Source organism: Bos javanicus, chromosome 8, assembly GCF_032452875.1.
Source record: "Bos javanicus breed banteng chromosome 8, ARS-OSU_banteng_1.0, whole genome shotgun sequence".
NCBI classification, from domain to species: domain Eukaryota; kingdom Metazoa; phylum Chordata; class Mammalia; order Artiodactyla; family Bovidae; genus Bos; species Bos javanicus.
In genome coordinates this window covers 51,505,952-51,522,129 of record NC_083875.1, presented here as the reverse complement: position 1 = coordinate 51,522,129, position 16,178 = coordinate 51,505,952, and the positions used below count along the sequence as shown (strand labels likewise).

Here is a 16,178-nt window from a genome sequence, read left to right as displayed (position 1 = left end):
TGTTTTCCACTATGGTTAAACCCAAATTGTTTATGGGTTTATTTTTGGGCTTTTCTCCCTTTCTGCCTTTGCCACTTCCGCAAATATATTTTTTAGTGGATTTATTGAGATATATTCACATATCATATAATTCACACATTTAAAGTATACAATTTAATGAGATTTTTTTTTTATCTTCACAGAGTTGTGCATCCATCACCACAGTCAGTTTTAGAACATACCCACCATCCCTCATCCTCCTTAGGTCCTCATCTCCTCATCTCCTCATCCTCCTCATCTCCATCAGCCACAGGCAGCCACTGGTGTACTTTCTTTCTCTATGGATTTGCCTATTCTGGGCATTTTATATAAACAGACTCATACAATGTATATGCCTTTGCGACTGATTTCTTTCACTTCACATAACATTTTCATGGTTCATCCATGTTGTAGCACGTAACGGTACTTCTTTGTATTGCTGAATACAATTTCATTGTGTGGATATATCATGTTTTATTTGTCCATTCATCCAGTGATGGATATTTTGTTGTTTTTGTTTTTTTTTGGTCTATACTGCTATGAACATTTGTGTACAGGGTTTTGTGTGGACATTTGTTTTCATTTCTCTTGGGTAGATACTTAGAAATGGACTAGCGGGATCATATGGTAGTTCTATGTTTAGCCATTTGAGGGACCTCCGGACTGTTTTCCACAGCGCCTGTACAGCTTTCCATGCCCACCAGCAATCTATGAGAGTTCCAATTTCTCCCCATCTTTGCCAATACTTTGTATTGTCTGAGTTTTTGATTATAGCCATCCTAGTAGGTGTGAAGAAGTATCTCACTGTGATTTAGATTTGCATTTAAATGATTAATGATGTGAAAAATCTTCCTGTGTTCCCTGGTCAGTTGTATATCTTCTTTGGAGAACAGCATATTCAGACCCTTGTGTAGCACTTATTTTCAATAGAGCTCTTGAGATTTTCTCTTGAGAAATGCATGTATTCAGATCCATGCAAAAGTTGTTATACAATTTCTAGGGCTTCATGACCCTCTTGATACCTCTCTCTGGGTCTAAGGATACCAAAAAAAGAGGTTGGGGTATGAAGCAGAGATTTTTCTGGGCACTTCATGTGCTTTATGTCACTCTTACATCTGCTAAGGACCTTATGGGATTTGTGTGAGGATCAGATCTTCAGGAAAGTGATTTGTAAACCCCAAATCACTATTCAGCTTCAGGGATTGGTACTTGTGCAAGTTCTGCGGGTAAATGATGGTGAAATGAAGTCATTAAAGGTGTGGACTTGAATCTGACTGCCTGTGTTTGAATCCTGGTGTCATTTTTATGAACTATTGTGTTCTTGTTTAAATTACTCAACCTCTCTGACTCAGTGTCCTCTTTTGTAAAATGGAGATAATAACTGCAACTACTTCCCACATGCTCTGGGGCAGAGTTAATATAAACAAAGTGCTTTGCCTTGTGCAAGTGGGTGCATAGAGAGTGCTGAAGAAATTGTTAACTTGCTGCTGTGGACTAAATGTTTGTGTCCCCCCAAAGTCCATATATTGAAGCTCCAATCTACAATGTGATAGTATTTGGAGGTGGAACTTGTGGGAAATAATTAGGTCTTCAGAGTGGAGCTCTCATGAATGGGATTAGTGCTCTTACAAGAAGAGACACAATTGAATGCTTTCTCTGCCATGTGAAATTATAGTAAGCAGGTGGCTATTGTAAATAAGAAGAGGGTTCCCACCAGAACCCAACCATGAGGGCACCACGATCTTGGACTTCCAGCCTGTAGAATGTTGAGAAATAAATATTTGTAGTGTGAGCTATCCAGCCTATGGTATTCTGTTACAGTAACCCAAGTAAGATACCTGCTATTTATATTATCTTAGGGCTTTCCAGGTGGCATTAGTTGCAAAGAACCTGTGTGGCAATGCAGGAAACCATAGAGACTCAGGTTCAATCCCTGGGTTGGGAAAATTCCTGGGAGGAGGAAATGGCAACCCACTCCCATATTCTTGCCTGGGAAATCCCGTGGACAGAGGAGTCTGGTGGGCTACAGTCCATAGTGTCGCAAGAGTGGGACATGACTGAAGCGACTTAGCACATAAGCATATAGAACAGAATGGGCTTCCCAGGTGGTTCAGTGGTAAAGAATTCATTGCCAATGCAGGAGACCCGCGTTCTATCCCTGTGTTGGGAAGATCCTCTGGAGAAGGAAATGGCAACCCTCTCTAGTATTCTTGCCTGGGAAACTTGGGAGGAGTTCCCAGAGGAACCTGGAGGGCAGCCTGTAGTCCATGGAGCCACAAAGGAGTTACAGACCAAAGTTACATGACTTACAGACCAAACAACAGCAATGTAGAACAGCACAGGTTATGGTGGAGCAGGTTGGCCTTTGAATATGAGAACACCTTTCTTCTTCCTGGAGGAGATAGATATCCTCTGTTGATATTTTAAAGAGCTAAGAGGTTTTTTTTTTTTTTCCTATAAACTGAATCTTGTTATCTTAGGAAAGAGAATTTTCCTCCCAGAAGGATTTCAGTCCAGAGGGTACTTTACAGATCCTTGGCCTGGATCAGTTAATCCTGACTGAACTTTGTCACCTCTGTTAGTGTCTGTTTAAAGTGATTTAAAACAAACAAATAAAAACCAAAACCCCCAATTTTTGTCCTTATCTGGCCTAGAGAAACTCAGATTCCAAGTAGTCAGTATTGTTCTGTGATCAGGTCAACTGAGTAGATCTTGCTGGATTAAAACAAAGAAAGTCCAAAGTCTTAAGATTTAAACTCTTTATAGTATTAGCTAGAGTCTTTAGGGCAGTCTTTTCTTTTTTTGCTACACCACACAGCTTGTGGGATCGTAGTTCCCTGACCAGGGATTGAACGCAGGACATAGCAATGACAGTGTGGAGTCTTAACCACTGGAATGCCAAGGAATTCCCTGGGACAGTGTTAAGAAAGACAGACTAGGAGGGAGTAAGTGACTTGGCAGAAGACTTTACAGATTGGATCTTTGTTCTTGGATGAGATAAAGAGGCAAGCCTCTCAGGCTCATGTTTTGGTCTCTTGAGCTGCTAATAGCCACTACTTGCAAGAATAGCCACTATTTCCAAGAGAAATCACATTTTGAGAAGCAGCTCTTTTAGTGGAGATATTTCAGCTGGAAAGTGCATCTTGCTGGCTGGTGTTTGGGTTCAGCAAATACTGAGTGTGAAAAGCAGAGTGGTAGATGAAGGAATAGAAACCACTTACCCATAAGGAGACATCTGAAGTCCTTCTCTGTGGGGTCTCCTTGATGTCAGAGTCCTTCATTTCAGTTTAACTGAAGGGACAAGCTCTGGAAATGTCAGCCCAGGAGAGAGTGTCTAAGAATTACTGGAATCCCAATATGTTGTCAGTGTTGTTTTCTAACCCACAGACAGTGATTTGTGTGCGTGTGTGTGTGTGTCTGTGTGTGTATGTATGGTGCATGGGCTTTGTTAAAGAAAAATTTTTCATGACATTTGTTAAAAAGAACAAGGAAGACCAGTGAAGAAAAAATGATTGCAATGGGAGTTTTCAGGAGGCAGGAGAGATAGGGCTTAACTCCAAATACAAGGGAAGTGGAGATTTATGGGCAAGGAGCAGGATACCATCAGTGAATGGAAAGGGTTAAGAGGAAACATCAAGGCTAGGGGATTCTTCTTAGACCATTCAACCGGAGTCTTGCTGAAGGTGGGCCAGAGTAGAGTGATCAGATACCAAGAATGGGGGATTTTTGCTAAATTAACTCAGCTGGATTCTAAAAATTGACTAAGTGAGCTAATGAGAGAGCCCAAGTTTGGGGCCTAGTTAGAAAGAGGACTCAAGTCAGAAAGAGCCTGACCCAAGTTTGGTTAGGAAAGAGAGTCTTCCTCAGCTTGTAGCTAGAAGTGACTAAGGTAGAACATTCTTCTTTTTAATACAATCACAAAATATGTGATCATTTGAGTGATACCTTCTTTAAAGAAGAAAGTTGCTTTTCTTTTGTTTAATCACTTTTTTAGAATTGTCTTTTTAGGTCATTTCAAGGTCTCTTCCTTATGAATAGAATATATTTTTTCTCATTTTAAATTAGCAGAAGAAATTAGATATAGAAGAAATGTCTTAATAATCAGTACCCAGTGGAAATGAAAACTTGTTTCGTAGTTTGGCTTTCAATGACTTAGAAAAAGGCATTGTGCAATAACTGTGTTCCCTTTCCTTCCTGAAGTGCATTGAAAGTACAGTCAGTCTCTAAACAACAATTTGGGAACTTTGAAAATCAAATAACAACCAGAAAGAGAAGTTGGGAACTTTTTTCCTAGCAAATGATATTTCATATCTGCCAACCTCTGTTGCTCACAGAATTCTTGGTACCCCTGACAGACTTCTGATTCTCAACTTCCTGGTCCAACCTCATTCCATTAAAACATCTTTTTCCTCTTTGAATTTTAGGGGAATTATTTGTTCTGGATGTAATTTTTTTCTGAGAAAAAGAAACAAACAACCAATCTGATTTGTACCCTACCCTAAATCTTTCAGCTTAAATTCAGATAAAAATCTTAACAATTTCTATCTTTTAAGTTAAACATTTCAAAGACTTTAAAAACTAAGTTAAAAAATCCTAAAGATAAATGTAAAAATCTTGCATTAAGATTTAAGATTTAGGGGAGGTAATATTCTTAGTTGATAATGGGTGGAAGTCTCTTGGAAAAGAATATACCAAAATTGCATCCTGTGGAAACAAGTGTGTGATATCCTCACAGGCGATCCTTGATTAAATATAATTAGGGGAACAATGGATAGTTTATTCTTTCTGGAGAGTCATATGAGCAGAAAACATTTTCCAACTGCTTATATGAGCAGAAAAGATTTTCTCCTTTCTTATCGGTTGTACTGGTGACATTTACACCATTTTCAAAATTACTTATTAAAAAAAAAGTTACTGGGGCCTGGCTAACATGTTCCATGAAAGAGTGGAGACTTAGAGTCCAAGAACTAAGAGCAATCCAAGAACTATAACTAATGTTATAATTTTAACAATTATAACATTACGGTGGTGGTTGTGGTGGTTTAGTTGGTAAGTCACGTCCTAATCTTGGCGACCCCATGCACTGTGGCGCACCAAGCTCCCCTGTCCATGGGATTTCCCAGGCTAGAACACTGCAGTGGCTTGCCATTTTCTTCTCCAGGGGATCTTCCCAACCCAGGGGGTTGAACTCAGGTCTCCTGCATTGCAGGTGGATTCTTTACCACCTGAGCTATCTACTGCCTGCTACTGTAACATTACAGCAAATCTGTTTTGTTTTGTTTTTGGCTAAGTAGCAATTATGCACACAGTTGTAAAATGTTTACCTAAAGTGATTGTAATTAATTTTAAAAAATGTAAGTAGAGTACCTATTTCTAAGTGTAGCTAAAGAAATGCTGAGGAAAATGGACAGCTGGATAGCTGGATGGTTGGAGATTATTTTAACAACCCCTGGGGTGAATTGCCCAGGAAGAACAGGATTTATCCAGTTTTCTGATAGAGATTTCTTACAGACTAGAGAAGGAAACACATTTGCCTTACCCTTGCTCTCCACTTCCTTTCCTTTCATTATACCTTGCTCTGACTTGTCCACTTGTCTGAAGTCTCCAATTACACGTCACACAGTCTAGTCATCTGGGCACACATTTTTTTTCGGTTAGTGTATTAGGGACATTCCTGGAAAGTCATATGATAGTTTCTCCATAGGGTGAACAGTGAGATACTCTTGGTGTTCCCCATCTTTCTTTCTTTCTTCTTTTTTGGCTGTGCTTCATGGCATGTGGGATCTTAGTTCCCTGACCAGGAATCAAATCCACGCTCCCTGCACTGCAAGAGTGGAGTCTTAACCACTGGACTGCCAGGGAAGTCCCCCCGCATCTATTTTAAATTTGTTGGATCCTCTACTGAGAGAGCATTTCCTATGCTTTGTGGTTCACAGAAAAGATACTGTACTATGCTGATGTTGTATTGTAAAGAGCTAGTAATGAAAAGAGGCACTGTGATTCCACATGTGTATCACCTGCCTTTCTGTCTGGTTAAGATGAACAAAGGAGAATGCTGAGATTTGCAGGCATCGCAGCTAAATGGAGATGTGGAGAGCATAGAGCATATTCTGAAGAGCATAGATAAGAGGGTCTGGAGCAGAATTACCAAGAAGGGAAAGTTTGCCACTCCACTGCTTGCCTCTGTCACAAGAAGCAGCATTTTCCTCAAGGCTGAGTCTTCCTCCTTGGCTATTCATATTATTTTGTTTCCTGCTCCTCACCCCCAAAGTCTCTAAAGTCATTTTTATTCTCTCTTCCATCTTCACTCTTTTATCTACATACATGGTTCCAACTTTCTTAATATAAAGTCAACCTCTCAACTTTGTTTATTAAACACAGTGCAAAAGAATGCTAGTGCTTGTATTCCATAGAACCTGCTCCATTCTGTAGAGGTGGTAATTGTATCTGTCTCACCGTTGTGAATAGTATTTAAAGCATTTAGCACAGCCCTTGACATATATGAGAGCTTCCCTGGTAGCTCAGACGGTAAAGCGTCTGCCTACAATGTGGGAGACCTGGGTTCGATCCCTGGGTTGGGAAGATCCCCTGGAGAAAGAAATGGCAACCCACTCCAGTATTCATGCCTGGAAAATCCCATGGACCAAGGAGCCTGGTGGGCTACAGGCCATCGGGTCGCAGAGTCGGACATGACTGAGCGACTTCACTTCACTTCACTTCACTTCACTTGACATATATGAAAGTCTACATAAGCATTGACTTTGCTTTATATTGTTGATCTAGTGGCTGTTTTATTTCTTTCTTCCAAGGATATCTTACACTAGCTTCCTCCTCTGTTTTACAATCTACTTCCTGATTTTCTCTCAATCTGTGTATTTGTCATGGACAACAAAAATTGTCCTTCTTACTTTCTTTTCATGATTAAACACTTCTCAGTATTTCTTTGAAAGTACCTACTTTTGTAATAATACAAACTTTAGAGAGAAAAATTTTCTCCCTTCTCAACTTCAGGTATCGTGTCATCCTGATTAATAACGCTCTGGTTTTTATTCCCTGAACTTTATTCTCTACCCTATGCTTAGTGTTCCCCAAGATTCCTGGCTCTTTTATCTTCTCTCTTTTCTCCTCCCCAGTGACTTTGTGGCTTTTGTTGTACCTTAGCATTGGTGTCTTCTGAATTCTTCTCCAGGCCTAAGACTCTACATTTCTAACCACCATTGAACTTCATCAGTCACCTTTCAAAACCTTTGTCATCTTTTGGGGGCTTCCCTGGAAGTTCCATGGTTAAGACTCCAAGCTTCCAATTCAAGGCATGTAAGTTTGATCCCTAGTTGAGGAACTTAAGATCCTACATGATGTGCAGGGGAAAAAAAATCTTTGACATCTTTCAAGGACTTTTTTAAGTTTTGTGTTCTCCTTGAAGCCTCCCCCAAATACTGGCAGACAGCAGGGATTTCTACTTCTAAGGAGTCCCACAGCCTGCTCTTGTGCCATATTTGGTATTAATATCTATCAGTAAACATAGGTTCTTCTCTTTTGGTGTTAGTCTCTGGGACCCAATTTTATTTATTATTTTTATTAGAATTATATAATATGCCCATCAAAGTATTTTGAATGAATGAATGAATAAAGCTATTATTCTTATAAGTATCAATGGAAGAGCAGGTAGACTGACAGAACATATACTGCCTGAGTTCTGGAGGGCTTATCCCTTACCATGCTTCAGTGATGTCTTTGGGAGGAACCATGTGGTAGGTACTAAAGTCAGATGTAAAGGTAAAAATAAATGCAGTCAAATGTATCGTTCAAAAATCTCCTGCGTTGCTCAGAAAGAGAAGTATGTGAAGATTTGATCTCTAACTGCTTTTTTCTCTATGTGGGAGTTTTCTTCAGTTGAACACCAGATTAAATAGGTGATGTTGAAATACTGCAGTGCACTCACTGAGATGAGATGTGCAGACTAAGATGTGCATCGGACCTGAGACCAGCCAGGAAGCAGAAGATCCTGCCTCTCATTCACACTGAACCCTAGTGCCTATATGTGGTCACTTTTAGAAAGTGATCTTTCATGTGTGGTACCCCTGGGGATTCCTCGGGATCTTTGAGACCCTTTCAAAGTTCCTCAAAGTCAAAATTATTTTTATACTGGTACGTTGTTTCCCTTTTCCACTCATTCTATCATAAGCATACAGTGGAGTTTTCCAGACGTTACATGACAAATCCATGATATCGAAAATGTTTATTAAAATACTATTTCCTTTTTCCAACTCCATGTCCCTGTTGGGTCAATTCTTTTTATGTATGTCAACCAAAACCACTTTGTAAAAGACTGAATGCAGAAGCAGATATAAGAATCCTGCTGTTTAAAGCCAGACAAAAATACAATGGTAAGCCAGACAAAAATGCAATGCTTTTCTCATAAACCTTTTAAAAAATACTTTTCATGAGAAATATTTATTTTAACATGTGTTAGGTTGATTATAATTATTGATTTTTTAAATGAATTGATGGGGAAATACTTTAAAAAGTCCCAGTTTTAATTTCTAATATGTAAATATTGGTAGCTGTATTCCACAAGTGAAAGTTCTATGGAGGTCCTTGGTAAATTTAATGAATATGGAGTTCTAACTCCCCAAAGTTTGAGAGCTGCTTCTCGTGGGCATGCTGTACTCCTGAATGTGGAATGGCATTGAAATTGCCCACACCTAAACATTTTATATCTTTTCTCTCACCTTTCTTCTTCTAGTCCTCTCTCATTCTTTTATTTTCCACTTAAAAAAATTGAAATATAGTTAATTTACAATGTGTTAATTTCAAGTATACAGCAAAATGATTCAGTTATACATGCATATATATGTGTGTTCTTTTTCAGATTCTTTTTCATTATAGATTATTATAAGATATTGAATACAGTTTTCTGTGCTATACAGTAGATCCTTGTTATTTACCTATTTTATATATAATAGTGTGTAAATATTAATTCCAAACTCCTAATTTATCTCTCTCCACCTCCCCTCACCCCCCATTACCCACTTTAGTAGCCATAAGTTTGTTTTCTGTGTCTGTTAGTCTATTTATGTTTTGTAAATAAATTCATTTGTATCATTTTTTTAGATTCCCCATATAAGTGATATAATATAATATTTGTCTTTCTCTGACTTACTTCACTCAATATGATAAGCCCTCTCTTACTCTTTTCTTTTAGCAAAGATTTTGAATTAAATATGTGGTATGTGTGGTATTTAAATATGTTAAATATATGATATGTATCTGCATGGAATTGCAAGCAGCAGTGTTCTTTCTGCCCTGTTACACTTAGAAGGTGAAACAAGTAATCTTCTTTGTATATAAACCTTCCTATGGATAACATAAATGCCATTGCCTTTAGCCTATAATTCCTAGTAAAGGCTTTATTGTCTCAGAGGATGGTAGGTTTTCTAAAAGTCAATTATTTGAGTATAGCTCTGCTGATAGTAAAGCTTCACTCCAAGAAACTTTTCTAGACTATGTTCACTTAGGTATAGTACTAGTAAAGTTTTGGATAATTTAAGAAGATATTTGTAGCATAAATAAAGACCATCCCTGTGTACCTGAATAACAAATTTGTGAACGTTTTGCTGAGTGGAAATTGGAGACTGAGTGTATCTAACTTGAAAACCTTCTTAGAGTGGTTCTACAGCAAATAGGCCCAGCATTCAGTTAAACTCTGTATTTCACTATCCAGGGATAGTTGTAAAGAATACTCATAAGGGAAGCCTCCCATTTCCTTTTCCCTACTTATCAAAATGATCTCACATGATCTGAAGTAATAAACATCTTGTTTGCAAGTTTAATTCCCTAAGAATAAGGCTGAGCATGTGTGACAGCAGAGGAAAGGATGTCTTCTCATTGCCATTTAAAATTGTGTTTTTGGACTAACGTAAAGAGAGCTTTCACCAATTTGGGATGTGGAGGGATGTTTGACATTTTAGCTTGAACCTTTTATGATATACTCTACTAAGTAGGTCACTGTTGAGTTCTTCTAATTCCCCATTAGAGTCTGTGGAGAATTCATAAATGTTTTACTCATATACTCATGAGTTTATGTAATCTAAATAGTCATTATGAAGTTCTAAATGCTTTTGTTCAGTAAGGCAGTATATGAAAATGTCAGTAAAATTTCTCACCCAATCGGGAGAAGTGGCATTTTAGGGAATTGTGAGTTATTTAGTTGACATTCTATTAAAAATGTTACCATTAAAATAAGAAAAATAAAAATAAGTCATTACCATCAAAATAGTGCTTACCTTTGACTACCCAAAGAGAAGAAAACCTGTAAGGTTATTTTGTGTTCGTGAAGAAGTACTCCTAAATGCGGTTTTCTGGAAAGATTATTTACTAGAAAGCTAGTGAGGTTAACTTGTGGCAGTGTGGTGAGCCAGATCCTCGAGTTTGGGTTATTTTAGATTTGGATGCCCTTTACCTATGACTCTTAATCTCAGATCAAGTGAGTCCCATGAGGTATCCCTCAGATTATGGACAAAACTCCGTGGGAGACCCTGAGCTGAGTCTCCCAGTAGATGGGCTGGCTTTGCATTGATTGATGTATTTCCCCAGCCAACACATCCATCTGCCTGCCACTCAATTTGAGTGTGTCCTTGCTCCAAGGGAGGGGCTGTGTAGAGAAAATAAAAAATGTCAATCTGGAGTGTGAAAATATTTTGTCTATTTGATCCATTCTGGTGCTTCCCTGCATGGTGTAGATTCCATGATAAATAAGCTAATGCCTATCTTGAAGTAGACTGTAATAATGTTGAGAAGAAAACAACTGAACAGGTGCAAGTAAGTGTTGTGTGTATAGAAACATAGATATAAAAGAAAGTAGTCAATTTAACCTGGAAAAAGTATGTTTTAAATGTTTAATTTTTTTTAAGTATGAGAAAGTTAAAAAAAAATTACTTGTTAGCTGTGTGCCCTTCAGCACCTAATCACACAGTCCCCTGGATATTAAAAAAGAAAAATCCATGAACATTTAGAAGAATTTTTTTTTTTTAATCAAGAAATGCCTCTAAGACTATTCCTTCTCAGAGATTCCCCTGAGAAACAATCTGTTATCTGGAAACCCTAAAAAGCCCCAGTGAAGAAATACTTTCAGTGACATCAGGAATTAATTCATGTATAGCTACCATTAGAGGATTAGTCTTAGACATTTCTTTGCTGTTCACCACCCTTACCCCAGTCCTGGGCGTGTAAAATATATTAGGGTGAGGCAAACTTTGTGCCAACACAGCCTAAGACTGGCACTATTTTCCTTCTTTTCTGTCTGCCTTTCCCTTCCCTAAATAACGCCCACAATGAAAACACAAGCTCACTAATGCAGTATATAAAAAATACCCAGTCTATAAAGACTACCATGATTGCTGCAGAAATGGCACATTCTCTAATATCAACAACAATGTGCTGCTCCAAGTGGCAAACACATGTCGATTATTTGCCCTGAATAGATGTGGGCTATTGAATCAGAACCAACAGACATATGGCTTCTAATGGTACTCTGTTGAACTGAACACGGGGGAACCTGTTCCACAGGTGCTGAAGTGTATATTGCAAAAGGCTACCATTATGAGGTAGGGACAAAAAAATAAAGTTCTAATTTGAGAATTGTTTTGAAACGCTTGCAAATTAAACCTGCTTTTCTTTTCCTGTAGTTTTGAGATAAGATATGGGAGTTGCAGGAGGAAGGTTTCCATGTTCTTGTTAGGGCACAGGTTTCCTGTTTACACCCTTGGAGAGAAAATTGTATACATGAATTCTTGAAGTTCTATTTTAAGTGTGTTCGTTTTGTTGCTCATTCTGTAATCACTGGGTTGGGCCCTGGGGCAATAGCAATGACTGGTTAGGGGCCTGTTAGGAACTGGAGTCTGGTGGGAAAAAATGGACCCATAAAAATCATTCTTTGTAATATGAGAGGTCCTAGGAGGGAGACTTGGAGCTCACCAAAGTGTTTTTCTATGAAAAAAATACACCAATGTTAAGTTCCCATGCTACCAACCAAAAAGCTAATTTTTACCTCTGATTTACCAATAATAATAACTAAGCTTTATTGAGCCTTAATAGGTCCCAAGGAGAAATCTAAGCTTTTAATTCCTTTCAATAGCACAGTAAGGTATTACTATTATTATTATTTCCATTTTTAATTGATGAGCAAACAGGTATGAAGAAAGTAATTTGCCCAGATAGTTCTACTAGTGTTGGCTGTCTAGCCTTTTAAAAGAAGGGAATATTTGAGCCTAGCTTGCTTAATTTATATACATAGGCCCCTGAATTAAGTTCTCTTTTTGGAGCTATTTTTAATAGTTGTTACACATGAGGTTTAATTATATCAATTTGTTATCCATTTCCTTCTTTTTATTCTGAGTTTCTTCAGAGTAAGAACTTTGTTTTATTTGCCATAGGATTCCCAGCATGCCACATGGAGGCCTATTCTAAAATGTTTGTTGAATGAATTCAGATATTTTGAAATTTACCCAATAACATCCTATGCTTATACAATGTGCAGCAAATTCTCCCTTAAAGAAAGCAGTAAACTGGGGCGAGCTTGAATGACCAGAAATTGAGTTCATTTGGGAATAGCAGAGGAATTGCAATTTGGGAAATGCATGCTGTCGCAAGCTACAGGTGAATCTGTTGAGGGTTTGGGACAGGGAGTGCAAAGAAGGGGGCATCCAGTCAGAGTCCAAGCAGTCAATTCATTGTCTTGAGGATGGGAGAGACTGTTGGTGGATAGTTATTGGTCAGGAATTAAGTCTCATTTCCTGTGAATCGGGCATTTATCTTGTGAATCGGGAAATCAGTTTTTCAGTTAAGGTCCCTTCTGAGGGTGCATGTGCAGTATTCCCCATTACATATCCTTCAGATTAGTTTTAGATTGAACTCCTTTCATAGAATCTTGCTGAGATTAAAGCCCTCCTCTGACATTCTTTCCAGCTTCCTGTCAAATCTTAGCCAGAGTAGGACTTTATAAGTGAGATTTTTGAAGTTTAAGAGCTTCATATTCACTCTATAGGGTTACAGTGCAAGATTTAAAAGTGACTTTTGGAAGAATTAAGAGAATGCTTCAGTTATATCTTTATTTCCTTGGTAGAGTTTTATGCATTTAGGGATCTTACATTTAAATGAGATTATGGACCAATTAACTTTGGGAAAATTTTTGCATTCAAATTATTTCTGTCTGTATGTCTGTAATAGAAGCCAATGAACACTTAGTCTGTTTGGGGTTGGTCTTGGCATTTTAATTTGTGTCTATTATAATTAAACATATATTGCCTACCTGGCCTACTGTGGTTATACTGAGTTCTCATTTCATTAGGCTACAAAAATAATGACATTTTTCTATTCAGTCCCAGAAATCTTGGATTGAAGGAGTGTTCAACAAGAGAGAATGTAACAAAATCATACCCAGCTCTAAAGACCCTCACAGGTATAATTTTTAATTACATTTTTCTTTTTAAACCTACAGTACTTGGAAGACTGCTTATTGAAATTTAGAGCTATGACTTTACCTTGGCAGAGCCACTGTTGGTATTGTGGTAAATTTTACTCTTGCTTTATCTTTAATACACTTGTTTGTCTAGTGGAATGATAGATACCAGGGAAGTATCTAGTACTACATCTATTCCATGTGGGTTTGGATAATTTATAACTTTTGAGTATTGGATATTTCAACATAGTGTGAATTCCTTATCCCCAGGTGTCTATGGAATATAGTAGCTGGGATATTTCAGGACTCCATGCTCAGATATAGAAACAGTTAATTGTTTCCTCAGGCAGGCTTTTTCCTTGAGCAGATAATGGGCAGCAGAATGAAATGACCTGAGTTTGACCACTCCGAGTTCTTGACAATCATTTGAAAACTCTACTTGTAGAACAAAGTTCAAAACAGTAGCCAGTGAAAGATAAAGGAAGACAGGGCTGTGGAAAATTCCCCAGGGTAATGGATCCATGAAATTAAGGTTGGGTAGCATTGCCCTTAGGGAAAAGAATTAAAGGAAAATAGGAGAGCAGTGTTTTAATTAGGGGGACCATTCTATTTTTAGATTCTGTTGGGCAATTAACCTTATATTCATGTGAAGTTTAGAAATCACAGCTGTATGTTCATGAAAGATAGCACCATGAGGTCACTGAAATTCTAGTTCTTTGGGGATGATGACTAAAATAGTGTTCTTTGCATTTGTTAAATATTTACTAGTCCCACCCTCTTTGAATTACCTGTGGTTTATAAGCCCTTTGATTGGAAATCCTCATTTTACCTGCTTATGAAATGTTTACAGACTAAAAAATCAGGGTAACCTTTTTTTCCCTTCATCTTTTATGACATTTTGTAGTATGATGATGGATGCAGTGGAAGGCAGATTGAGTTCAGGTGACTCGCATTGCTCTGTAAATGGAAAATCGTCTTCACAGTCACTTTGAACTTCATGAAATGTGGTAAACTGTAGGTCATTCGGAGAAGGCAATGGCACCCCACTCTAGTACTCTTGCCTGGAAAATCCCATGGACGGAGGAGCCTCGTAGGCTCCAGTCCATGGGGTCGTTAAGAGTCGGACACGACTGAGCGACTTCACTTTCACTTTTCACTTTCATGCATTGGAGAAGGAAATGGCAACCCACTCCAGTATTCTTGCCTGGAGAATCCCAGGGACAGAGGAGCCTAGTGGGCTGCTATCTATGGGGTTGCACAGAGTCAGACACGACTGAAGTGACTTAGCAGCAGCAGCAGCAGTAGATCATTAGCCCACAGACTCAAGAAGAACATCAATGATCATAATTCCATGAATGGTCTAAGATGTACTACTTTTTATTGGAAGAAAGCAGTCTCTCTTTTTCTGTGATTGTAAAAAAAAGGTTAATGGATGGTTATGGCTATTTCTCCTATGCCAGCCTTTTTCTTAGACCCTAGTAAAATTCTCAAAGCTGTAGCCTTCATGCAATTTTCTTCCTTACAGTGCACAGCAAAAGAGTGATGGTTCATTATTTTAAACTTAGATAAAAGTTGATCTTTTCCTGATTCTTTTTGTCCCTCCTAATAAGAAAAAAATCTGATGGACTTGACTACAGTGCTTTTTTTCCCCCTCATTTTGAACTTGTTGAGGGAACAAAAATTCTAAAAGGCTGGAACATTCATTTCTGAATAATTTAGAATGACTGATTTTATGAACACTATCTTTTATTTCATTATTTTAACTAGATTTCTTTTCTAGTTAAAACTTCTTCAGGACTTCCCTGGTAGTCCAGTGGTTAAGAATCTACCTTGTAATGTGGGGAACAGGGTGGGTTTGATCCCTGGGCAGGGAATTAAGATGCCACATGCTGCAGGGCAGCTAAGCCCTTGTGCAATAACGGTTGAGTTCATGCACTCTAGAGCCTGAGAAGCACAATTAGAGAGCCTGCTTGTTACAACAGAGGATCTGCCATGGTGCTAAGATTTAAAAATCTTATTTTTACAAAACAAACAAAAAATCTTCAGGCTTAAAAATGTAATCATTGATGACCATAAGGCTAACTCCCAAATCCAGGAGGCTTTTTTGAATCATAAAAAAGAGATTAATAAAGATAACAATTATATTCACACCAAATGTTCCTTAATTTGACAGTGTTTAGGGTTTTAAAATTGTATATGTATATTTTCTTACTTAATTCTTAAGAATTTTGTTATCTTCATAGTATAATATTAGTAGCCAACATTATTATACAAACTGCAGTGTACCAGATATTATAAGACACCTTACATATATTATCACCCTTAATCTTTCTAATAATTGTATGGGTCAGATATTATTTTCAGATATGAGAACTGGGGCTTAGAAGAATTGTTAAATCATTGAGATTTAAATCCAGGTATTTTGGTTCCTAACTCTGTTCTGTTAATTAGATCATAGTTGCTAAGGTGTAATTATATATGGAAAACGACACAGGGGAATATTTGGGAGGTAGTATATATGAATACTCAGTAATCCTGATTTCTAGACTATAGAAAACTAACAGATATTTAAATATGAATTAAATTTGTTTTAAAACATATTAATAAACTAACAGTGGTTTTATCTGTTTTATTTAGATGCACTGCAGGATGTCAGGTCTGTCAGAATTTAATCAGGTAAGCCTTAGATAAAAAATTCTAT

General features: G+C 37.7%; 1 protein-coding gene across 2 annotated transcripts in view; it reads left to right on the top strand.

Annotated features, from left to right (window-relative positions):
* Positions 1-16,178, top strand: part of TRPM6 (transient receptor potential cation channel subfamily M member 6) — a 166,564-nt gene that overhangs the window by 49,890 nt on the left and 100,496 nt on the right. For both annotated transcript variants that reach the window (XM_061425553.1, XM_061425552.1), the window contains exons 2-3: positions 13,398-13,477; positions 16,115-16,153. In XM_061425553.1, the coding sequence (XP_061281537.1) occupies positions 13,398-13,477; positions 16,115-16,153 (119 nt within the window). The remainder of the gene's footprint in view (positions 1-13,397; positions 13,478-16,114; positions 16,154-16,178) is intronic.